Below are 24,313 nucleotides of genomic sequence, written 5' to 3' on the forward strand. Positions count from 1 at the left end.
TTTTTTGCTGAGTTTATATACAATAGCCTATAGTCTACTTTCAAAGGACCAAAATAAGACAAAAATACATATTCTACAACACAAAGTGAATTTCGTTGTTTACAATAATCAACCCTGTCCTTTTCCCAGTAATTTAATTTGGACTAGGCTAATTAAGAATACATTTGGAGAACAATGCACAAGCACACTAACAAACAAGCAGTTTTCTTTATGCCAACAACGTCAAAATATTCTACATTTATTGTAAGAAGCATCAAGTCAGTTAAATATCAATACTCAGTGTGTAAAAAACATATGTAAAATAAAAGTATCAACGTTTTTCTCCTTTGTTATGTTCTGTCATGATCTTACAGCCGAGAGGCTAAGTGGCATTCATTGTTTGTTACTCTGTCATCTTTATCCAACAAGTAACAGGAGATTTAAAAAAGTTATCAAACAGCAGGTTAATCAATTCAGTTAATTGTCTCTCTTGACAGACACTGTACAAGGCTTCCAGTTTTTGCACACATGGGAGTCAAGCCCCCACTCTCAGAACGGTGATGATATTCAGCAGAACAGAACAGACCTCAAGGCTCTGATATTGGTCATTGCGCGCCTTTCCAGCTAAAATGCAGGGATGCCCATCACATCTCATCTATTGTGGTATCATCTTTTTTTCAGCTGCTCTTTAAACACTGGCAAAAGAGAAGCTACTTGCTGGCTGATACCATTTAGTATTGGTGTTGAATCTTACTCCTTGCCTGCTATTCAGGGTCTCTGTGACTGTTTCCTAACCTGCTCTATTGAAACACTTTCTATCCTGAGCACTAGTGTTTGTGCACATTTACAGTTAAGTTATGACTAACTGGCTCTATGCCTAACTTCAATAATATACACGTGATAGCCCTGTCCATTTATGATGTTATTCATTCAGCACCTTATATCCACATTCAGTAGTCGCCCTAGTTAACCATGTCTGCTAAATTCAGTGTGAATGTGATTTGGATGTTATAAAATTATTTTTGGACTGCATGGAAACATTGTGGCTGAATGTTCAAAACAATTCTACCAGGGTCATTATGATTACTTTTTCTCTTTCTGTCTTAAGTGGATTTTCGTGTGTCTCCTTCTTTCATCACTCCTGGCGAACTTTCTTCCACAGTGGTCACAAGAAAATGGTTTTTCTCCAGTGTGTGTTCGGATGTGCGTAGTGAGGTGGTCGCTGCGACTGAAACTGCGCATGCAGATCCGACATGGGAAGGGTTTGTGCCCTGTGTGGATTCTGACGTGTCTGCTCAGCTCGTCTGACCGAGAGAACCTCCTGTCGCAGCTCTCTGCCGGGCAAGGGTATGGTCGCTCATGGACAGGCGTTTTGCTCGAGCGGTTTGGATACTTTCTCGGCCTCTGTATTGGCCTCAGGGGTAAATTCGGAGTGTTGTAGGGAGTGGGTGGACAAGGGCCCTCTGTCGCAGGTCCCACAAGTGTAAAATTCCTTATTGTGTTCAGAGGTGTCAGAGGTGGTGGAAGCCTCAGCGAGTCCAGTGAATATGGTAACCCTTTCCTGTCAGGAAAAGCCTGGATGTCTCGTTGGCAATTTGGCTGGTAGAACCCGCTGTAGTCAGGCATGATGGTTAAGAGCGCACTGTCCACTGTCGACTTTGGTGACGTGTAGGAGTGGGACGGCTGTGAGTAGGACATGGGGCAGGTCGAGGTTGCCAGGTAGGTTGATTGGTCCTGGTACATTTCCCTGCTACAAGAGTAAGATGATGGAGCATACATGTGGTTTATATCGTGTTGACTCTGCGCCATGGTGCAGCTCACGGTTCATGCGTAAAGGTTCTGTGGTTCAGGCGAGGCAGACACCGGGGAGGAAGCTGCTGTCGTTAAATCACTAACTACTTAATGAAGCCCCAGGGATTCCGGTGTCCTTGTATGCAACAGGCTGAGTACGCGGGGCTGAGTGCACGGGGGCTGCGTAAAGTTGCCCTGGAAAGACAACTCGAAATTGTCCCTTTCTTCACTCAAACGATCACCTGCGGAGCAAAGAAAAAGTACGGTTAGATATGTGGCCAAAATACGTTTATTTTGACTTTTACGCACGGGTTTTGCGTGCGGTTGAGCACCCATTTGTGGTTTCGTAATTGGTACGAATTAGGTTTCATGTCACTTAGCGCTTTCTAAAAAATACATTGTCTTACTATAGCAGACAAATAATCCATTGGATTAATATTGAGCAATAATTTGGATTATTCTCCGCAATTTACGATCATCTCAAATGACTAATAATGCATTTGAATACTGGCATTTCAGTAAGGTTGGTGAGAACACCTGGCTTCCTTTCTATTGGCTATAGCAGCGAAATATAAATTAATATTTTCTAAATAAGCTTTATCTAATTGGCTGTGCTGTTTCCAAAGTGACTCAACTTTTAACCCAGTTCCATCTCTGGCAACGATGTGGATATTTCCTCTTCCTTTGAGTAGATTCCCTCGTGAATGTCGTGTAAAAAAACACCGAATGGTACCCAAACTTTAGCCATAGTTTTAGCTGTAATTTATTTTACCAAGAGTATGCGCTTCAAGCCTTTATGTGCCTTTACGCACTCAATATATAACCTTCAAATCCAATGATGTATTCTCTGCCATAGCCTATAGTGACCCCTACGCATGGGAAATATAATATCATATCGTTGTATTATGGGGATTCAATGTTGTAGTGTGAATTTGAAGGGAGTCTCTTAATGTCCCTTAACGTCACTGGCCATACAAGGACTTGGTGGTTAAAACGGGGAGAAGGCCGGACTAGGATTAGGCCTCAAGCTTGATTACGACATCAAAGAACACTTGTCAATTAATTAAAAAAACACATGACAAATTACTTTTCTTTTTCCATGGTGTTTGTTAGCCTGGTTCAGTTGAGTAAATATTACCATGTAAAGTTTATTTCCCATTTTACTGTCTATATAATAATCGGCATGCTGACAAAAGCTTACAGGAACTCTGGTAACACTTCACCAAACATGGATTCAACTGGTGTAATAGATGACACCCACTTTCTACTGATATCGAATACATCCGGTAAATTGCATACATTAAATATTGAGTCGTGGGAAGGAAGAAGCACACACAGAGGCATATGAGAAGAGCGATTTCATGTGCAACAATTGAAACTTGAATTGGTCGAAGTTCTATAGCTACCTAAATTTTTTTGGGGAAAATCAGTGTAGGATAAACAAAAAATGTATGAAGGTATATGCTTTAGAATACTTTATAAGGCATATGCTTCATATCACCCCATAAAGTTGTAACATTTGTACCCAGTGACAGGATGGTAATTAGATAGACTATTAATCCTTCTTGAGTTATGGGTTGCCAACCTGTATGGACTGAAAGTATGTATGACATATCTGCACCTGCTCTACATCCCACACTATTGAAGGGATCATCTTGGGACTCTGTGTCACAGTAATCCCTTCCTCTCTTCTCATCAAGCTGCCCTCATTCAGTGTAAATGACATATGGCTGATGTCTGTAGGCATACTGTGCATGGGACAAGGTTGTTGATCCAAGGGCTGTGGCAGTTAGTAATAAAGCAAGGGGAGGCCCTTTAAACACTGTCTCAATGCCTGCACGTCCACTATGACACACAGGTAATGAGACTTCTCCTTACACAAGGAGAGATAATCCTGAGGCCGCATTTATTGTAGCTGTGGATTTTAACAAAGCAAATTTGAGGAAAATGCTACCGAAGTTCTACCAACATATTGACTGTAGTACTTGTGCTGGAAAAACATTGGACCACTGCTACTCAACTTCGAAATGCCTACAAGGCCTTTCCCCGCCCTCCCTTCGGCAAATCTGATCATGACTCCATTTTTCTTCTCCTTTCTATAGGCAGAAACCTAAACAGGAAGTACCCGTGCTAAAGTCTATTCAACACTGGCCTGACCAATCGGAATCCATGCTTCAAGATTGTTTTGATCACGCGGACTGGGATATGTTCCGGGTAGCCTCTGAGAATAACATTGACGAATACACGGATACGGTGACTGAGTTCATCAGGAAGTGTATAGGAGATGTTGTACCCACTGTGACTATTAAAACCTACCCAAACCTGAAACCGTGGATAGATGGCAGCATCCTCGCAAAACTGAAAGTGCGAACCACCAAATTTAACCATGGCAAGGTGACTGGGAACATGGCCGAATAAAAACAATGTAGTTACTCCCTCCGTAAGGCAATCAAACAGGAAAAACGTCAGTACAGAGACAAAGTGGAGTCGCAATTCAATGGCTCAGACACAAAATATATGTGGTAGGGTCTACAGACAATCACGGACTACAAAGGGAAAACCAACTACGTCGCAGACAGCGATGTCTTGCTCCCTGACAAGCTAAACACCTTCTTCGCCCGCTTTGAGGATAACACAGTGCCACCGACGCGGCCCGCTACCTAGGACTGTGGGCTCTCCTCCGTGGCCGACGTAAGACATTGAAGCGTGTTAACCCTCGCAAGGCTGCTGGCCCAGACGACATCCATAGCCACGTCCTCAGAGCATGTGCAGACCAGCTGGCTGGAGTGTTTACAGACATATTCAATCTCTCCCTATCCCAGTCTGTTGTCCCCTCTTGCTTCAAGAGGTCCATCGTTCCTGTACCCAAGAAAGCAAAGGTAACTGAACTAAATGACTATCGCCCCATAGCACTCACTTCTGTCATCATGAAGTGCTTTGAGAGTCTAGTTAAGGATCATATCACCACTACCTTACCTGACATCCTAGACCCACTTCAATTTGCTTTATCGCCCCAATAGATCCACAGACGATGCAATCGTCATCACACTGCACACTGCCCTATCCCATCTGGACAAGAGGAATACCTAGGTAAGAATGCTGTTCATTCACTATAGCTCAGCATTCAACAACATAGTACCCTCCAAGCTCATCGGGGCCCTGGGTCTCAACCCTACCCTGTGCAACTGGGTCCTGGACTTCCTGATGGGCTGCCCCCAGGTGGTGAAGTAGGAAACAACACCTCCACTTCGCTGATCATCAACACGGCCGCACAAGTGTGCGTGCTCAGCCCCCTCCTGTACTCCCTGTTCACCCATGACTACGTGGCCACGCACGCCTCCAACTCAATCATCAAGTTTGCAGACGACACAACAGTAGTAGGCCTGATTACCAACAATGACGAGACAGCCTACAAGGAGGAGTTGAGGACCCTGGGAGAGTGGTGCCAGGAAAATATCCTCTCACTCAACGTCAACAAAACAAAGGAGCACGCCCCTATCCACATTGACGGGACTGAAGTGGAGAAGGTGGAAAGCTTCAAGTTCCTCGGTATACATCACTGCCGATCTGAAATGGTCCACTTACACAGATAGTGTGGTGAAGAAGGCGCAACAGCGTCTTTTCAACCTCAGGAGGCTGAAGAAATTTGCCTTGGCCCCTAAAACCCTAAAACCTTTACAGATGCACAATTGAGAGCATCCTGTCAGGCTGTATCACCACCTGTTACTGCAACTGCACCACCCGCAACCGCAGAGCTCTCCAGAGGGTGGTACGGTCTACCCAACGCATCACTGGGGGCAAACTACCTGCCCTCCAGGACACCTACAGTACCAGATGTCACAGGAAGGCCAAAAATGCCATCAAGGACATCAACCACCCGAGCCACGGCCTGTTCACCCCGCTATCATCCAGAAGGCGAGGTCAGTACAGGTGCATCAAGCTGGGACCGAGAGACTGAAAACCAGCTTCTATCTCAAGACAATCAGACTGCTAAATAGCCATCACTAGCCGGTTTCCACCTGGTTACGCAACCCTGCACCTTAGAGGCTGCTGCCCTATATACATAGACTTGGAATCACTGGCCACTGTAATAATGTTTAAATAATGTTTACATACTGCTTTACTCATCTCATATGTATATACTGTATTCTATTCTACGGTATTTTAGTCAATGCCACTCCGACATTGCTCGATCTAATATTTATTTCTTAATTCCATTCTTTTACTTTTCGATTTGTGTGTATTGTTGTGAATTGTTAGATACTACTGCACTGATGGAGCTAGGAACACAATAATTTCGCTACACCCGCAATAACATCTGCTAAATGTGTATGTGACCAATAAAATTTGATTTGATTTGCTATTCTGTCACAGGGGACACCGTCTTCTTGTAATGGTGATGATCTTTAGTCTTTCTTATGCAAAATGTGTCTGACATGTTCCTAATGACATCATACTCTCTAGGTGTATTCCTATTTGTGAAGCCTTCAACATACGCCTCAATAGGCTAGTGTATGTAATTTGTTATAGCACATATGACTATGTAGGAAACACAAAAACAATTGTCCATAGGCTTTTTCATATTGCCTATAACACAGGCAACAACTTGAACACTTGTCCACCTAAAAATGATAGACCTACTTAAATAAGACATCCCAATGACTAGTGAGTAGTTTAGGAACGGTCTTCCCTGCCTAACTCCCCTTTCCCCTTGCAGCGGGGGAAATGAATCCATTTTTAAGTTCCCTTTTTAACGCCCACAGTTACAAAAATGTTAGTGTATTGTGTGAATGCCTCTTCCCTCAGGCAGATGGGAGTTTTTCCAGGTCCAGTGTCCGGCCGTTAGGCTGCACAGCGTGCCTCCGTGGGGAATTGCGCCCTCCCTGCACCCCACGCCCACGCCCCGCCACATTGAGTGGGATTTAGAGGGGGGCGTTTTGGGTTGCCTATGCCTGTGTCACCTAGGGGTCTGGAGACCCCTGCATGACGATTAATCAAATGTCATGTGTGGTTTTGTTATTATGAATCTTTGTTTTATAACACTAGGCTGATATAGGAGGCTTTGCTTTGTTATTGTGTTTTTTTTTTGTAAAATAGGTAATACATGCGTGACGAATTTGATTTGAAGATATGTTTGAGGTTTGCAGTAAGCTTTCTTATATATTAAAAACAGACCAGAGAATATCCATTCATAAATGCATGTATTGCAAATGGGATGAATGTATGTCTTGATGTGTTTGAATCACCCATGTCTTGAATCTTTTATAGTACAGTATTGTTATTGTACATCACTTCCATTTACACTTACTTTCAGAACCCTCTATTGTGAAATTGAGGCCTGATTGTTTGTCAAGTATTCTGAGCATCAATAAACTACAACATCCAAATGATAGTCTATTACCATACAGCCTACCAATACATAGTGGCACTCCTGATAAGTAGTATGTGTACAGTGACATACTGTGCTTCGTCAAGAGTGAGTTGTATTTGTAATAGATCGTGATGATACTACCTTCATTTCATACCTAACAGTTTACATATAGAGTATATATTGTAAAGGTGTTGATTACATGTGTATTTTAGAAGTTATTTATTCTACATTTTTTTTACAAGCTTAAAACAACGATACTGTTACTATGGGCCAGTTTCCTGGACACAGATTGAGAATCTCCATAGCATTTTAGTCCAGGACTACATTTCATCTATGTCTGGGGAAACTGGCCCTAAGATTTCTGCATGTTTAAGAAAACAGGAGACAAAAAAAACCAGCTGAAACAGCCCCTCAATTGCTTACCTGTAATAGCCCCCGAGACAGTGATAGCAGGGCCTCAGATAGATGGAGAGAGAGATGCTTCTGCTGTGGCAGTCCCCTAACGTCTGATCAACCAAAGTTACCGACTAGATTCTTACTCCTCTGACTGATGGAAAAAGAAACAAAAGGATTGTTCCCACTTCACTTTGCTTCCACCCTCGCAGTTAAAATTGTTATGATAATGAAGTGGATTTGTTAGACCCAGCAGATTGTAAAAGAAAAGGTCTCTTTGATCGGAGGAACCGGAGGTGTTTGGGTCACTCAAACCCCATGCCTGGGGCGTGGCCTGGGGGACAGCTGCTATCATGACGATGAAACTCCAGGAGAGGCTCATCTCAGAGACCCAGCGACCATCTATGCAGTACTGATACACCCTCATTCTCTTCATATCCTTCACCAGCTGCCCATGTGATTTTGGATAGGAAAAACAGAAGATGCATGCAATGTGCTTGTATTAGTATACCCCTTTTGATTACCTAGATAATGTGTTTATTATTGTACTAAAAGTGAGTAAATCAGTGGACTGTGTGACCATTGAGGACTGAGATTAGTTTCCCTTTTCTACCACCGTTTAAAAACACAGGCTCAGATTATTTAAGAAAATGCTTAATTGCTGAATAATCACACTGGGGTAGGAAAATTGTGTGTGTGTGTGTGTGTGTGTGTGTGTGAGAGTGAGAGAGAGAGAAGCAAATTAGGGAATAACCCCCCCCCCCACTAGGATGAGTGGGTGGATGCCCCCCAGGAGATGGATGACTGCTCTTCAAGGTTAATGGGTGGTGTTATGTCATAAAATATGAGACAAAGATTACAGGGAGAGGAGGTTTCACTTGGCAAGTAAATTTTTTAAATCTGTTGATAGAGGTGTAGGGAAGAACTGATTTGACTCACAGCTAGTTACTTTAACTTATTGTTGGGAAACATGATCAAATAATAGAACAATTAATTATTGAAAACAATTACATCAAACATTGTTCTATACATCTTGTCCCTTGTTCTCTAATTTGGAATATCCAATCTATTTTCTCTATTATTCATAATCATGTTGTATTTCAACAGTCAGACATAGCAAACAAGAAAAAAACGTAGGCGCTTGCCTAATACAGATTTAATCTCAAACACTTGTTCATCTACCTCAATATGATAGCTGTATGACGACCTACTAAATGTCTATGCAAGGATATTGGCACTGGAAGGAAGTGTGCTCCTCCAATGGCTCATATTGTGTTTCTATAGCTAGGTTTCCATCAAATTGGGGACAAATTTCCATGCGAATATTCTAAAATCTGCATAAATAAAATATGCACATTTTTCCACCAAACCTACTTGTTGCAGATAGAAAAAAACAGTGCGTGATGACATAGTGCACACAAAATGTACTTTATCACTTTAGATATTTATTTGGTACATGAAATAATGAAAGAATGTGTTTCTATTGCATTTTTCAACTCTACCAATAGTTTTGTCACAAAAACTGTTGGGTTAAATAGTGAATTCCAAATGGTCTTGGCACATGCGCTCTACTCAACAGCTCGCAGATAGTGCGTGTAGGCTAGTCTACATGATGAGATTATGGCTAAGAGCCAGAATATTTGTCAAACGGCAGTCAAGCATTGATCCTTATGTCACCACAATCAGACCCTAGATATTTATTGGAAAGGAGCATCAAGATCACAGTGCACTTTCACCACCCTGTGAAGTACATCATAAATTGTTGCAGCCTGGTCTCATACACTAGACGTAACATAGTAAACGTACATTAGTGACTGCCAAGTTAGTATGGTATGTTTACATTAGAAAGATTGTTAGTTAAGGCAAAAACGAAAGTAGGGTGGCTGGATGTGAGTTCGAATCTCATCACAAACAACTTTAGTATTGTAGCTAATTAGCAACTACTTACACATTTTTAGCTCCTTCAGCATATTAGCTAAGCCTTCCCCTAAACATTTTAGCTAGCCATAACCCTTTAACTTAACCCTGAGCCTAGCTAACGTTAGGTGCCTAACGTTAGCTGGCTTACTAGAATTCGTAACATATCATGTTTTGTAAATTCGTAACATTTAATACCAATTGTAATTCAGAACATATCTTACGAAATGGGTGAATGACATCCACACATTAATACATACCATACGTAATACCATATCATACTAAATGGAGTGTGTCATATCTAGGAGCAGAATAATATGAAATGCTCTGAGACCAGGTTGCAGCCCAACAGCCAGCTATTTCATTTGTAGCCAAATAAACTGCATGGTTTCCATAATCGCAGTGGGACCACACACCATATCAGTGTGACTACAAGTTTTACTTTAATATGATGGTTACTAAATCGATATTTGTGCACCGCCATTTCTCGCATAATTAATTTAACCGACACAAAAAGATCCACCTTGGAAGGTTGACCCCAAAATGTTCTGTTTCCATCAGGCCTGTAATGAAACCTGGTTTATAAGGGCAAATAAAGAATGTGATAATGAGTTGAGTGTCAAAATGGCATGATAGTTTTCCACAGATTCCCTCCACCAGTCAGTCAAGTAGCCTAGTGGCCACTGAGATAACAGAAATTATGTTCTGAGCTATTTGGTCAGCTTCAAGTCTGTAGGGTGACATACAGTGGGGCAAAAAAGTATTTAGTCAGCCACCAATTGTGCAAGTTCTCCCACTTAAAAAGATGAGAGAGGCCTGTAATTTTCATCATAGGTACACTTCAACTATGACAGACAAAATGAGAAAAAAATATCCAGAAAATCACATTGTAGGATTTTTAATGAATTTATTTGCAAATTATGGTGGAAAATAAGTATTTGGTCACCTACAAACAAGCAAGATTTCTGGCTCTCACAGACCTGTAACAACTTCTTTAAGAGGCTCCTCTGTCATCCACTCGTTACCTGTATTAATGGCACCTGTTTGAACTTGTTATCAGTATAAAAGACACCTGTCCACAACCTCAAACAGTCACACTCCAAACTCCACTATGGCCAAGACCAAAGAGCTGTCAAAGGACACCAGAAACAAAATTGTAGACCTGCACCAGGCTGGGAAGACTGAATCTGCAATAGGTAAGCAGCTTGGTTTGAAGAAATCAACTGTGGGAGCAATTATTAGGAAATGGAAGACATACAAGACCACTGATAATCTCCCTCGATCTGGGGCTCCACGCAAGATCTCACCCCGTGGGGTCAAAATGATCACAAGAACGGTGAGCAAAAATCCCAGAAGCACACGGGGGGACCTAGTGAATGACCTGCAGAGAGCTGGGACCAAAGTAACAACGCCTACCATCAGTAACATACTACGCCGCCAGGGACTCAAATCCTGCAGTGAGACGTGTCCCCCTGCTTAAGCCAGTACATGCCCAGGCCCGTCTGAAGTTTGCTAGAGAGCATTTGGATGATCCAGAAGAGGATTGGGAGAATGTCATATGGTCAGATGAAACCAAAATAGAACTTTTTGGTAAAAACTCAACTCGTCGTGTTTGGAGGACAAAGAATGCTGAGTTGCATCCAAAGAACACCATACCTACTGTGAAGCATGGGGTTGGAAACATCATGCTTTGGGGCTGTTTTTCTGCAAAGGGACCAGGACGACTGATCCGTGTAAAGGAAAGAATGAATGGGGCCATGTATCGTAAGATTTTGAGTGAAAACCTATCAGCAAGGGCATTGAAGATGAAACGTGGCTGGGTCTTTCAGCATGACAATGATCCCAAACACACCGCCCGGGCAACGAAGGAGTGGCTTCGTAAGAAGCATTTCAAGGTCCTGGAGTGGCCTAGCCAGTCTCCAGATCTCAACCCCATAGAAAATCTTTGGAGGGCGTTGAAAGTCCGTGTTGCCCAGCGACAGCCCCAAAACATAACTGCTCTAGAGGAGATCTGCATGGAGGAATGGGCCAAAATACCAGCAACAGTGTGTGAAAACCTTGTGGAGACTTACAGAAAACGTTTGACCTGTGTCATTGCCAACAAAGGGTATATAACAAAGTATTGAGATAAACTTTTGTTATTGACCAAATAGTTATTTTCCACCATAATTTGCAAATAAATTCATTAAAAATCCTACAATGTGATTTTCTGGATATTTTTTTCTCATTTTGTCTGTCATAGTTGAAGTGTACCTATGATGAAAATTACAGGCCTCTCATCTTTTTAAGTGGGAGAACTTGCCCAATTGGTGGCTGACTAAATACTTTTTTTGCCCCACTGTAACTGATGAATAGATAATGTAAACATCAAACAAACAGAAAAACAGAAACGCCTACAGGGTTTTTACATTCAAAGAAATGTGAAAAGGTTAAGAGTATGGATTTCATTACCTTCTTATTCTTATAGCGCATAGTATGTGGCAAAGTAATTATTTAAATTTACCTGAATAGAATTCTTTTTTAATTTTTAAAATCATTTTATGGATGTAAAATTTAGCAAGAATTATGATCAAATTACTCACATACTTTTCCTTAGTGCAGAATCTTGGACTATCAAAAACAAAACGAACATCAAGCTTGCAGATCGATGTCCCTACCAAATATTCTTTTTACCCAAGTCTAGCCGAAAATCCACCCAGAACATAGTCACATATACAGATCAACAAAATGTAAATTTCTCATGAACATTTCGAATATAGACTACATGGCCAAAAGTATGCGGACAACTGTTCGTATAACATCTCATTCCAAAATCATGGGCATTAAAATGGAGTTTGCTGTTATACCAGCATCCACCCTTCTGGGAAGGCGTTCCACTAGATGTTGGATCATTGCTGCGGGGACTTGCTTCCATTCAGCCACAATTACATTGGTGAGGTCGGCACTGATGTTGGGTGATTAGGCCTGGCTCGCAGTCAGCATTCCAATTCATCCCAAAGGTGTTCGATGGGGTTGAGGTGAGGGCTCTGTGCAGGCCACTCAAGTTCTTCCACACTGATCTCGACAAACCAATTCTGTATGCACCCCATACAGTTGGTAATATGAATTTACGTAGGTAGCGTTCTCCTGGCATCCACCAAACACAGATTTCCCTATGGACTGCCAGGTGGTGAAACATTCACCACTCCAGAAAATGTGCTTCCACTGCTCCAGAGTCCAATGGCAGTGAGCTTTACACCACTCCAGCCTATGCTTGGCATTGTGCATGGTGATCTTTGGCTTGTGTGCCATGGAAACCCATTTCATGAAACTACGGACGAACAGTTATTGTGCTGATGTTGCTTCCAGAGGCAGTTTGGAACTCGGTAGTGAATGTTGCAACCGAGGACAGCTTCAGCACTCTGTGGTTCCGAACTGTGAACTTGTGTGGCTTACCACTATGTGGCTGAGCCGTTGTTGCTCCTAGATGTTTCCACTTCACAATAACAGCACTTACAGTTGACTGATTGCAGCTCTAGCAGGACAGAAATTTGACAAACTGACTTGTTGGAACGGTGATATCCTATGGCGGTATATATAGTGTATTAACAAATACTTTCATTGAACGGGTAATATCTATCAGTTATTTTAAAGTGTGTCTCTCACTTTGTATGATAAAGTCCATACCTTTGGTCAATTTACAACACATTGCAACTTCCACCTACATTGTTTTTGATCAATAATTGACACTATGGTTGAATTGACAACTGATGGATCTGTATTGACCACAGTTTGTTTCAAACGACAGTTTTTTTTAAAGAAATAGGCGACTTACGTTGTGAATGGCAAATTGTACAAAATATGGGGAGAAAAAAAAAGACTGACTTACCCTGCAATGTTTGTCATGTAAATGTTATTTGCCTTGAATCAAAGACAGTACAGTATAAAGATAGGCAGAAACTGCTTCTCCAAAATAAATCCCTGATCACACTTGTAGGCAATGTCATGGCGAAGTTGGCTAGCTAAACTCATGCATAGAAATACATAATCGGGTCTATGATAGTCTCAAACCAAACTGCGCATATTCCGGCTGTCAAATCAATGGCACTCCTTCGCTATAAAGTTGTTTTTGACGACAATTAAAACATGTCAGTTTGTCACTTTCACGAGGTTGGAGTAATAACGTGTTCAAATACTTATGACATTGGCTCGAATCTACGTTGTGCCTTCAGATTTCGAGAAAATTAACTAAATAAAGTTTTTTTTCTCCCTGATTTTGTAAACCCCAAATCCCAGCCTGGTCTGCATGCTCTGTTCAGCATGCGTTCCCGTAAATTTCGCGATGTTGCATCTCTGAGTTTAGAAACTTTGTGCTCGAGTCACAATGCCAACCAAAATAGGATAATTCCTCCCAACAAAAAAATGGCATGGCTTGAAGGGATACAGATTTTGTATGGTACGTCATATTCCCATTCACTACAACGATATTTTGCGTTTTACACAGCAACGAGTTTTACAGCAGACGACTTGATTTCCACAATCACTTGCTAGAGGAACCATTGGGGAAAACCTAGTTACAATTTAACAATATACTTCTACTAAGCACTACATATATGATGTAAATACAAACATGAATTGTGTTATCAGTTAGTAATTTTGTTCTCGTGAAACTTAGAGGACAGCAGCAAGAGGTGCATGTATGGAGATTCTGAGAACTGTCGTTTTTCTGTTCTACTTGATCATTATTGCACCCTCCTGGTGTCCCAACTCTACCAGTCCATGATAAGAATGGAAATCTTTCTCTTCATATACTAACTGGCCACCAGACTACAGAAACTATAGAAATGGAACTGAAGTAATGGAATAGCAATAACTAACGTTCGCAATAGGAATATGGCATGAGAGTGGCCTGCACAGAGTGGTCTCTACCCCATCGAACACCTTTGGGATGATTTTGAACACCGACTGCGAGAAAGCCTAATCGCCCAACAGAGCCCGACTTCACTAATGCTTGTGGCTGAATGGAAGCAAGTCCCCGAAGCAATGTTCCAACATCTATTAGAACGCCTTCCCAGAATATTGGAGGGTTGTAAAGCAGCAAAGGGGACCAACGCCATATTAATGCCCATGATTTTGGAATTAGATGTTCGTAGACGTCCACATACTTTTGGTCATGCAGTGTATTTTAGCATGTGTCCCAATTTATAGCTTAGTTCCCGTGATGCATCACGCCTCCATTTTTCATGTGACCACAGACTGCCAATAAAATCGCGTTTGAGACATTCCGATTTAGCGATTGGCTGAATTCGGATGAAAATATTTAAAGTTTTAAATACTACACAGTCTGCACGAAAGAGCGCCACCAGTCAAATTGTTTTTGCTAAAATTAGCTAGCAATCTACAAGATAATTGTTCGAGAGAAATCCGAGAGCAAAGATTTGGTAATGACACATTTGGATTGGTTGCCTATGTAACATAGCTAACTAACGGTTGTTATGTTATTAGCTAGCTAACGTTAGAAAATATATTGAAGTGGTAATCGCTAGTTAGCAACAGTAGATAGGTAGTTAATTAACGGTAACTAGCTGCCTAGTTAGCTAACATAACGTTACTGTTATTCTAACTAATACAACATGTGCGTTTTTCAATTGAAAAACGGTAACGTTATTTGTTACAGTTGACGTTTGCAGGATTTTGAGTGTTCTGCAAACATGGCTTCGAACAACTTGTTCAATGTTGCCAAAAAGGATGAGAAGGGGAGAAATATTCAAGTCGTTGTGAGATGCAGGTAAGCTAAACGTGACTTGTATGAAACCAGTTGTGACTTAAATACAAACATTGGGACATGGTGTCACAGCAACACTTGCCAGATGCAGTGCATTTGGAGAGTATTCACACCCCTTGCGTGTTATTCTAAAATTGCTTAAATATAAACATAATTCTACACACAATACCCCATAATGACAAAGCAAAAACATGGTTTTAGACATTGTTGCAAATGTATTAAAAATAAAAAACCGATACCTTATTTACGGAAGAATTCAGACCCTTTGTTGAGACTCGAAATTGAACTCAGGTGCATCCAGTTTCCATTGATCATCCTTGAGATTTTTCTACAACTGGATTTGAGTCCACCTGTGGTAAATTGATTGTACGTGATTGGGAAAGGCACACACCAGTCTATATAAGGTGCCACAGTTGACAGTGCATGTCAGAGGAAAAACCAAGCCATAAGGTCAAAGAAATTGTCCGTAGAGCTCCGAGACAGGATTGTGTCCAGGCACTTTCAATGTCTGCAGCATTGAAGGTCCCCAAGACGTGGCATCCATGATTCTTAATTCGAAGAAGTTTGGAACCACCAAGAACTCATCCTAGACCTGGCTGCACGGCTAAACTGAGCAATCGGGGGAGAACAGCCTTTGTCAGCGTGACTATCAGGTTTTGGTCACCTCTCTGACTGAGTTCATCTGTGGAGATGGAAGAACCTTCCAGAAGGACAACATTCTCAGCAGCACTCCACCAATCAGGCCTTTATGGTAGAGTGGCCAGATGGAAACCACTCCTCAGTAAAAGGCACATGACAGCCCACTTGGAGTTTGCCAAAAGGAACCTAAAGGACTCTTAGACCATGAGAAACCATATTCTCTGGTCTGATGAAACCAAGATTCAACTCTTTGGCCAGAATGCCAAGCGTCATATCTGGAAGAAACCTGGCACCATCCCTACAGTGAAATATGGTGGTGGCAGCATCATTTTGTGGGGATGTTTTTCAGTGGCAGGGAGAGTAGTCAGGATTGAGGGAAAGATGAATGGAGCAAAGTACAGAGATCGTTGATGAAAACTTGCTCCAGTGCGCTCCGGACCTCGGACTGGGTTTAAGGTTCACCTTCCAACAGGACAACGACCCTAAGCACACAGCCAAGACAACTCAGGATTGGCTTCAGGACAAGTCTCAATGTCCTTGAGTTGCCCAGCCAGAGCCGGACTTGAAGCCGATCGAACATCTCTGGAGAGACCTGAAAATAGCTGTGCAGCGACGCTCCCCATTCAACCTGACAGAGCTAGAGAGGATCTGCAGAGAAGAATGGGAGAAACTACCCAAATACAGATGTGCCAAGCTTGTAAGCGTCATACCCAAGAAGACTCGAGGCTGTAATCGCTGCCAAAGGTCCTTCAACGTACTGAGTAAAGGGTCTGAATACTTATGTAAGTGTGATATTTCAGTAAAAAATATATAAACATTTGCAAAATGTCTGAACTTTTTTTTGCTTTGTCATTATGGGGTGTTTGAGAGAGGGGGAAGCCTGTAACATATTAAAATGTGGGAAAAGTCAAGGGGTCTGAGTACTTTACGAATGCACTGTATCTAGGCTTGACTAATGTCTCGCTAACTTCTCTGCCTTTGCCTTTTCAGACCCTTCAACAACGTGGAACGCAAGTCTGCCTCCCATGGAGTCATTGATACGGTTGAAAACAGAAAAGAGATCAATGTGCGAACAGGAGGGATTGGCGACAAGGCAGCTAGGAAAATGTACACTTTTGATATGGTAACTAATGTAGCTAATGTTGTCTAAAATGGACTGACACCAATATCTACTTGGGTTGGAAGGCCATCTATTCTTAAGGTTGCACATTTAAGTTACATGTTATCAAACCTTCAGGTTTTCGGTCCAGCTGCAAAGCAAATCGACGTCTACAAGAGTGTTGTCTGTCCCATTTTGGATGAAGTGATAAGTGGATACAACTGTACAGTTTTTGCGTAAGTACTAGGTAATAAGTGACATCAAAATCACCTTTATTTGCCAAGTACATTTACTCATACTCTGAATTTTAGTTGCTGATATGGTGCTGCAAGCCATAGGGCTGGGAATTGCCAGGGACCTCATGATACTATGTGAAGTTGTCTAACAACAAGTAACTCTTTATCCACACAATCGCAGAGGGTGTTCTTTAATGGAAGCCTCTCCAACGTAATCCAGGTAGAATCAGGAATTCCCCAGGGCAGCTGTCTAGGCCTTTTTACTTTTTTCTTTCTTTACTAATGACATGCCACTGGCTTTCAGTAAAGCCAATGTGTGTATGTATGCGGATGGCTCAAAACTGTGCACGTTAACTACTACAGCAAGTGAAATTACTTCAACACTTATCAGAGCTGCAGTCTGTTTCAGAATGGTTGGAAATAAGTTAATCTTTCAAACCAAAAGCATTGTGTTAGTTACAAATCATTCACTAAACCTCAAGCAAATCTTGTAAAGAATGTGGAAATTGAGCAATTTGAGATGACTAAACTGCTTGGAGTAAACCTGGATTGTGAACTGTCATGGCCAAAACATGTTGATGCAACAGTAGCTAAGATGGAGAGAAGTCTGTAAAGCGCTGCTCTGCCTCAACACTATCAAGGCAGGTCCTACAGGCCCTAGTTTTGTCGCACCTGGACTACTGTCCAGTCGTGTGGTCAGGTGCCACAAATTACAATTGGCTCGGAACAAGACAGTACTACAGAGCCATGGCTACATGGAACCCTTCCCCAGATCTGTGCCTTGACACAATCCTGTCTCTGAGCTCTACGGACAATTCCTTCGACCTCATGGCTTGGTTTTTGCTCTGACATGCACTGTCAACTGTGGGACCTTTATATAGACAGGTGTGTGCCTTTACAAATCATGTCCAATTGAATTTACCACAGGTGGACTCCCAAGTTGTAAAAACATCTCAAGGATGATCATTGGAAACAGGGTCTGAATACTTAGTTGAAGTCAGAAGTTTACATACACCTTAGCCGAATACCATTAAACTCAGTTTTTCACAATTCCTGACATTTAATCCTAGTAAAAATTCCCTGACTCAGGTCAGTTAGGATCACCACTTTATTTTAAGAATGTGAAATGTCACAATAATAGTAGAGATTTATTTAAGCTTTTATTTATTTCACCACATTCCCAGTGGGTCAGAAGTTTACATACTCAATTAGTATTTGGTTGCATTGCCTTTAAATTGTTTAACTTGGGTCAAACGTGTCGGGTAGTCTTCCACAAGCTTCCCACAATAAGTTGGGAATTTTGGCACATTCCTCCTGACAGAGCTGGTGTAACTGAGTCAGGTTTGTAGGCCTCCTTGCTCGCACATGGTTTTTCAGTTCTGCCCACACATTTTCTATAGGATTGAGGTTAGGGCTTTATGATGGCCACTCCAATACCTTGACTTTGTTGTCTGTAAGCCATTTTGCCACAACTTTGGAAGAATGCTTGGGGTCATTGTCCATTTGGAAGACCCATTTGCGACCAAGCTTTCACTTCCTGACTGACTTCTTGCGATGTTGCTTCAATATATCCACATAAATTTCCTCCCTCATGATGCCATCTATTTTGTGACGTGCACCAGTTCCCTCCTGCAGCAAAGCACCCCCACAACATGATGCTGCCACCCCCGCGCTTCACAGTTGGGATGGTGTTCTTCGGCTTGCAAGCGTCCCCCTTTTCCCTCCAAACATAACGATGGTCATTATGGCCAAACAGTTCTATTCTTGTTTCATCAGACCAGACGACATTTCTCCAAGAACTACGATCTTCGTCCCCATGTGCAGTTGCAAACCGTAGTCTGGCGGTTTTTATGGTGGTTTTGGAGCAGTAGCTTCTTCCTTGCTGAGTGTCAAGCAGAGGCACTGAGTTTCATGGTAGGCCTTGAAATACATCCACAGGTACCTCTCCAATTGACTCAAATGATGTCGATTTGCCTAACAGAAGCTTCTAAAGCCATGACATAATTTTATGGAATATTCCACGCTGTTTAAAGCACAGTCAATTTACTGTATAACTTCTGACCCATTGGAATTGTGATACAGTGAAATAATCTTACTTTAAACAGTTGTTGGAAAAAGGACTTGTGTCATGCACAAAGTAGATGTCCTAACCGACTTGCCAAAACTATAGTTTGTTAACGAGAAATTTGTGCAGTGGTTGAAAATCGAGTTTTAATGACTCCAACCTAAGTGTATGTAAACTTCCCACTTCAACTGTATGTAAATAAGGTTTTTCAGTTTTATTTTTAATACATTTGCAAAAATGTCTAAACCGGATTTTGCTTTGTCATTCTGGGGTATTGTTTGTAGATTGAGGAAAAAATAATATTGAATCCATTTTAGAATATGGCTGTAACGTAACAAAATGTGGGGAGTTGAGGTCTCTGTATACTTTAATAAACATATTGCTCACCATATGTCTGCAGAGGGACAAGAGCCATGAGAAAACAAGTTTTGATGAGTCATGGAAATAAAAGTACTGAGAACTAGTGTAAGAATAACATTTCGTCAGTGTCCAAACAGTGCGATATAGTTAACTAATTATACTTTTTTTCCCATGACTCATCTAAACTTGTTTTCTCATGGCTCTTGTCCCTCTGTAGCAGACATATGGGGAGCAATATGTTTATATTTTTTTAAGGCTCTTCGCAGAGTCCAGCAACATTAAGGCAGTTGCAGTGCATTCGGAAAGTATACAGACACCTCGACTCCACACATTTTGTTATGTTACAGCCTTATTCTAAATTATATATATTCCCATCACTAGCAAGCAATAGACAACATTTAGTGGCAGAGTACAGCGCAATCCACAAATTAACAAAAACATGAGCAGGGACCAAACACTGTGGCTGCCTCACTGAGTGCCCCCCCCCCCCGCCAAAAAAAGAAGCTGACATTGGCCACTGAAGACTTGTCTGTCTGTTTTTATAAAAGATTTTTGATTAAATGGTTTTTGTCATGTAGATATGGCCAAACTGGAACAGGAAAGACCTTCACAATGGAAGGAGAAAGATCTCCAAATGAAGAATTTACATGGGAAGAGGTAAAACATAATTCTGTCAGTTGACTGTTTTTGTTATTGTCCTCTGTATGTGTACTAATGTGTGATTTGAATCTACTCTTTCAGGACCCTCTTGCTGGTATCATTCCCCGGACACTTCATCAGATATTTGAGAAGCTGTCTGAGAATGGGACAGAGTTTTCTGTCAAGGTTTCCTTGCTGGAGATTTACAATGAAGAGCTGTTTGACCTGCTGAGTCCTTGTCCCGATGTCACTGAACGCCTTCAATTGTTTGATGATCCACGTAATAAGGTAGTACTCACTCACATTTATGTACCTTCCTAATTAGTTGAATTCCACAAGTGTCAACACGTCACTGCTGTTTCCATAGACAACCTGCTATTCCACCAATGGGGTGATGTTCTTAAGCTAGTTATGAGGTTTAAATGTACTTTCTGTCCATCAGAGGGGTGTCATCATCAAGGGCCTGGAGGAAATCACGGTACACAACAAAAATGAGGTTTACCAGATTCTGGAGCGTGGATCTGCCAAGAGAAAAACTGCCTCCACTCTTATGAATGCCTACTCCAGGTAAACCTGCATGTCTAACCAGCTAAACTTCTCATAGCAAGGCGTTATAGTGTTTGAATAGTTTAATATTGATCTGCCCCTTTTTTTTTTTTCAGCCGCTCTCACTCTGTGTTCTCTGTCACGATTCATATGAAGGAGATCACCATTGAAGGAGAGGAACTGGTCAAGATTGGAAAACTGAATTTGGTACGGTTAACTGGTATTACCTACAAATATCATTGTCATGTATCCTCTACCAGTGACTGACAAAGAAAATCACACATTTGTCCTGTATGTGCACCTGCTTGTGATGCTGATCAGGAATTCTCGCTAACGTGACCTCACCTTGTAGGTGGACCTTGCTGGCAGTGAGAACATCGGCCGATCGGGGGCTGTGGACAAGCGGGCACGCGAGGCTGGCAACATCAACCAGTCTCTGCTGACACTGGGCAGGGTGATCACTGCACTGGTGGAGAAGAGGCCCCACGTGCCCTACAGGGAGTCCAAACTCACCCGTATCCTCCAGGACTCACTCGGAGGCCGCACCAAGACCTCCATCATCGCCACCGTTTCCCCAGCCTCTATCAACCTGGAGGTCTGTCTGGCTGTCTTATTGTCTCTTGGCACGTGTGTCTAGATTGATGCCTAGTTTTTATCAATACCTCAATACTCTAACTTTTCATTTCATGAAATCCCCAGGAAACTCTGAGCACACTGGAATATGCCAACAGGGCCAAGAACATCATGAACAAGCCTGAGGTGAACCAGAAGTTGACAAAGAGAATTCTTATCAAGGTAAATATAAGAACTGAAACTCTAAATTGAGAATTCTGTTTACTTTATGTATGTTTTTAAGAATATCTTATTTGGTAAAATGTCTGGACTAAAATATTGTATTTTATCAGGAATACACAGAGGAAATTGAGCGTCTAAAACGGGATTTGGCTGCCACTCGTGACAAGAATGGAGTGTATTTGTCGTCTGAGGACTATGAGTAATTGCCCATTGTACAACACACACATTGTGTTCATGAACCAAACATTTTTACTAAAATCTGTATTGGAATGTAATCACTTCAAAAGGAGAAAGTATAGGAGTTTTTAATTTGTCACCCCACAGGAGCATGGCAGGCGTGATATCTTCCCAAGAGGAGCATATAACAGAATACACTGAGAAGATTGCATTAGTGGAGGAGGAGCTGAAGAGAGTAAGCAGATTTAAAAATGTCATTTTATTTCCTGTTTTTGGATGGGCTGAACAATGGCTACCGGCTCCACACGACTAATCCAAAAATATTGTAACCGTCCCTCCTTCCCAGGTCTTTGAGCTGTTTGAGGATAGCAAGGATAAGCTGGACCAGTGCATCAATGATCTGGAGGAGAAGAACCATAAGCTGGAGGAGACTCACAAGGACCTGCAGGAGACCAAGCAGAAGCTCACTGAGGAGGCGTTTATAGTGTCTGAGCTGGCCACCACTGAGGAGAAACTGTACACCGCTGCAGACAAGGTTAGAGTGACGAAGTTACGGCCAGTATGAAAATGGCCGTAACTGCTGTAATTCGCTCTGGTTAACAGTTTAGTCTAAATGACTAAAATGTCATTTGAGAATGTACTGTATATAAAAATGACTCTGTTTTTATGATTAACCTTTTTTTTCTTCCAGTTGCTGACAACTGTTGATGTGAGCACCAAAGACGTATCTGACCTGCATGCTAAGCTAGAGAGGAAGAAGAAAGTTGAGGAGCACAACTCTGAAATCCAGATTAGTTTTACCGACCACATGGATGCTATGTTCAGCCAGATGCAGAACTCTGTGGAAGACCAGCGCAACAAGCACCAGAGCATGCTGGACTCCTACAAAACCTCAGTTGGTGAGCAGCTTGAAATGGACCGGTAGTTTACAAGAGTGATATGAGCGCATCATAGGAATTAATGTCTGATGGAGTGTCTTTTGCTCCCTCAGAGGGTCTTCTTACAGTCAACGACAAAGCGTTCAAAGGTGCCATGGCTACTGTAGCCGCGTCCTTCTGCGGCATCAATAACCTGTTTACTGATGGCATGACCAAGTGTCAGGCTAAGTTGATGGAGCAGGAGACTCTGTGTGTGGAGGCCAAAAACACACTGCACCAGGTTTTGGTAAGGGTAGAAATTAAGCCATGTCTGGTTTTTTTTGTTTGGTTTTTTTCTCTCTTTTCTGCTGTCTCTTCCATTTTTGTACACATCTGTATAAAGAGATGTGAGATATTTCTTGATAAATATGATCCTGTTTTAACAGGAGGAGCATAAGCTGGAGCTTGAGGAGGTCCTGGTGGCCCAGATGTTGCCTGGTTTCAGCGCCATCATGGCCATGAATGACAGCCTGAAGAAGACACTGGGGAGCCACCATGCCCTGGCAGCTAAGGTAAGGGAAGCTGGCTGAAATAATGCATTGAATATACTCTAAATACTTTGCCTATGCATGTGTTAGACAATTTAATGAATGCTTTCCTTTTTCCCAGATGGCGTCCATGAAGGTGGAGATGACATCGTTCTTCAGTGGCCATGCCCAGGACCTGGCTGCCCTGAGGGAGACTGCCACAGCAGGTCTCGGCTCCCTAAAGACTGAGCACGACAACCTGAAGGAACAGATCAGCAGAGCAGACAAGGAGCATCAGACGGTACGGTCCGGGATCGACTTGGAGTGGTCTATAAAGTGTCTTCTCTTATCACACTCTGCAATGATCTGAAAAAACAAGATGTCAAAGTAATACACCTTGAGATGCACAATAGGGTTGCTCTTGCAAGGTCTACTCTGCTTTTATTCCATTGGTCCAGTCCCTGTTCAACATATGGATGTTGACAAAAAATAACTCTTCACTATTGAGGCTGTTTGGTCAAGAAGTGTGCTTTTTGATCTGACCTTTTGACATCACCTCCCCTACAGGGCATGACCCAAGTGATCCAGTGTCTGCAGAACCAACTCAACCTCCTTGCCATGGAGACCCAGAATAACTACGCCGGCCTGATGAGTGCCTCCGACGCCCTGCAGGTTCCTGTCCAGTCCCTTCAGCAGACCCTGCAAACGTAAGTGCAACTGGGTTGTCTTAACTGAGCCATTGGCCTAATGTGACGTGATATATCTGTCCATGGTGTAGGGCTGTCCCAACTCGAAATTCTTTTTTTGTGGTTGACCGAAAGTCGTCTAACTATTGTAATTCTCTATGGATGTTAAAAAAAAAAAAAAATCAAAACAGCTGCCGTTTGCTTGCTGTTTGAGGTGAAAACATTACTTTGAGAAGCTCCACAGGTCATTAGTGATGGTGCGTTAAGCCAATCAGAAATACTATCATATCCCCAAATAAACCATTTTTTTTGTGCCTACATTTTCACGGTAGCTTATAGGCCTACTTCTATGCGTGCATGTCCTTAATCAACATCGACTGCAGAGCTCCAAACAAAAGACTACAAAATTGACAAGTCGTAAAATGGAATGAAATAAACCAATACTGTAGCATAGGTTGTGCACTCAGCAAAT

The 24,313-nt window shown here is 42.0% G+C and overlaps 2 protein-coding genes across 2 annotated transcripts in view; one reads left to right on the top strand and one right to left on the bottom strand.

The window, feature by feature from the left end:
• On the bottom strand, nucleotides 1–15,495 carry LOC106607870 (early growth response protein 2b). Its single transcript, XM_014205328.2, has 2 exons — nucleotides 15,455–15,495; nucleotides 1–2,012 (listed from the first exon to the last, which is right to left on the bottom strand). The coding sequence occupies exon 2, from the start codon at nucleotides 1,786–1,788 to the stop codon at nucleotides 1,063–1,065; it is 726 nt and encodes a 241-aa protein (XP_014060803.1). The 5' UTR covers nucleotides 1,789–2,012; nucleotides 15,455–15,495; the 3' UTR covers nucleotides 1–1,062.
• LOC106607864 (kinesin-like protein KIF11) overlaps nucleotides 14,680–24,313 on the top strand; it is an 18,381-nt gene continuing 8,747 nt past the window's right edge. Inside the window, exons 1-18 of the mRNA XM_014205315.2 lie at nucleotides 14,680–14,871; nucleotides 15,108–15,218; nucleotides 16,845–16,977; nucleotides 17,092–17,189; nucleotides 20,193–20,271; nucleotides 20,356–20,541; nucleotides 20,696–20,820; nucleotides 20,916–21,006; nucleotides 21,152–21,394; nucleotides 21,499–21,594; nucleotides 21,705–21,793; nucleotides 21,919–22,006; nucleotides 22,118–22,306; nucleotides 22,463–22,670; nucleotides 22,763–22,935; nucleotides 23,075–23,200; nucleotides 23,298–23,456; nucleotides 23,723–23,862. Of these exons, the coding sequence (XP_014060790.1) occupies nucleotides 15,142–15,218; nucleotides 16,845–16,977; nucleotides 17,092–17,189; nucleotides 20,193–20,271; nucleotides 20,356–20,541; nucleotides 20,696–20,820; nucleotides 20,916–21,006; nucleotides 21,152–21,394; nucleotides 21,499–21,594; nucleotides 21,705–21,793; nucleotides 21,919–22,006; nucleotides 22,118–22,306; nucleotides 22,463–22,670; nucleotides 22,763–22,935; nucleotides 23,075–23,200; nucleotides 23,298–23,456; nucleotides 23,723–23,862 (2,300 nt within the window). The 5' untranslated portion in view covers nucleotides 14,680–14,871; nucleotides 15,108–15,141. The remainder of the gene's footprint in view (nucleotides 14,872–15,107; nucleotides 15,219–16,844; nucleotides 16,978–17,091; nucleotides 17,190–20,192; nucleotides 20,272–20,355; nucleotides 20,542–20,695; nucleotides 20,821–20,915; nucleotides 21,007–21,151; nucleotides 21,395–21,498; nucleotides 21,595–21,704; nucleotides 21,794–21,918; nucleotides 22,007–22,117; nucleotides 22,307–22,462; nucleotides 22,671–22,762; nucleotides 22,936–23,074; nucleotides 23,201–23,297; nucleotides 23,457–23,722; nucleotides 23,863–24,313) is intronic.

This window comes from Salmo salar, chromosome ssa01, assembly GCF_905237065.1.
Source record: "Salmo salar chromosome ssa01, Ssal_v3.1, whole genome shotgun sequence".
NCBI lineage: Eukaryota > Metazoa > Chordata > Actinopteri > Salmoniformes > Salmonidae > Salmo > Salmo salar.

Bases quoted from the DNA above. Each gene is read 5' to 3' on its own strand.
- LOC106607870 (XM_014205328.2), bottom strand. From the start codon at position 1,788: ATGGCGCAGAGTCAACACGATATAAACCACATGTATGCTCCATCATCT.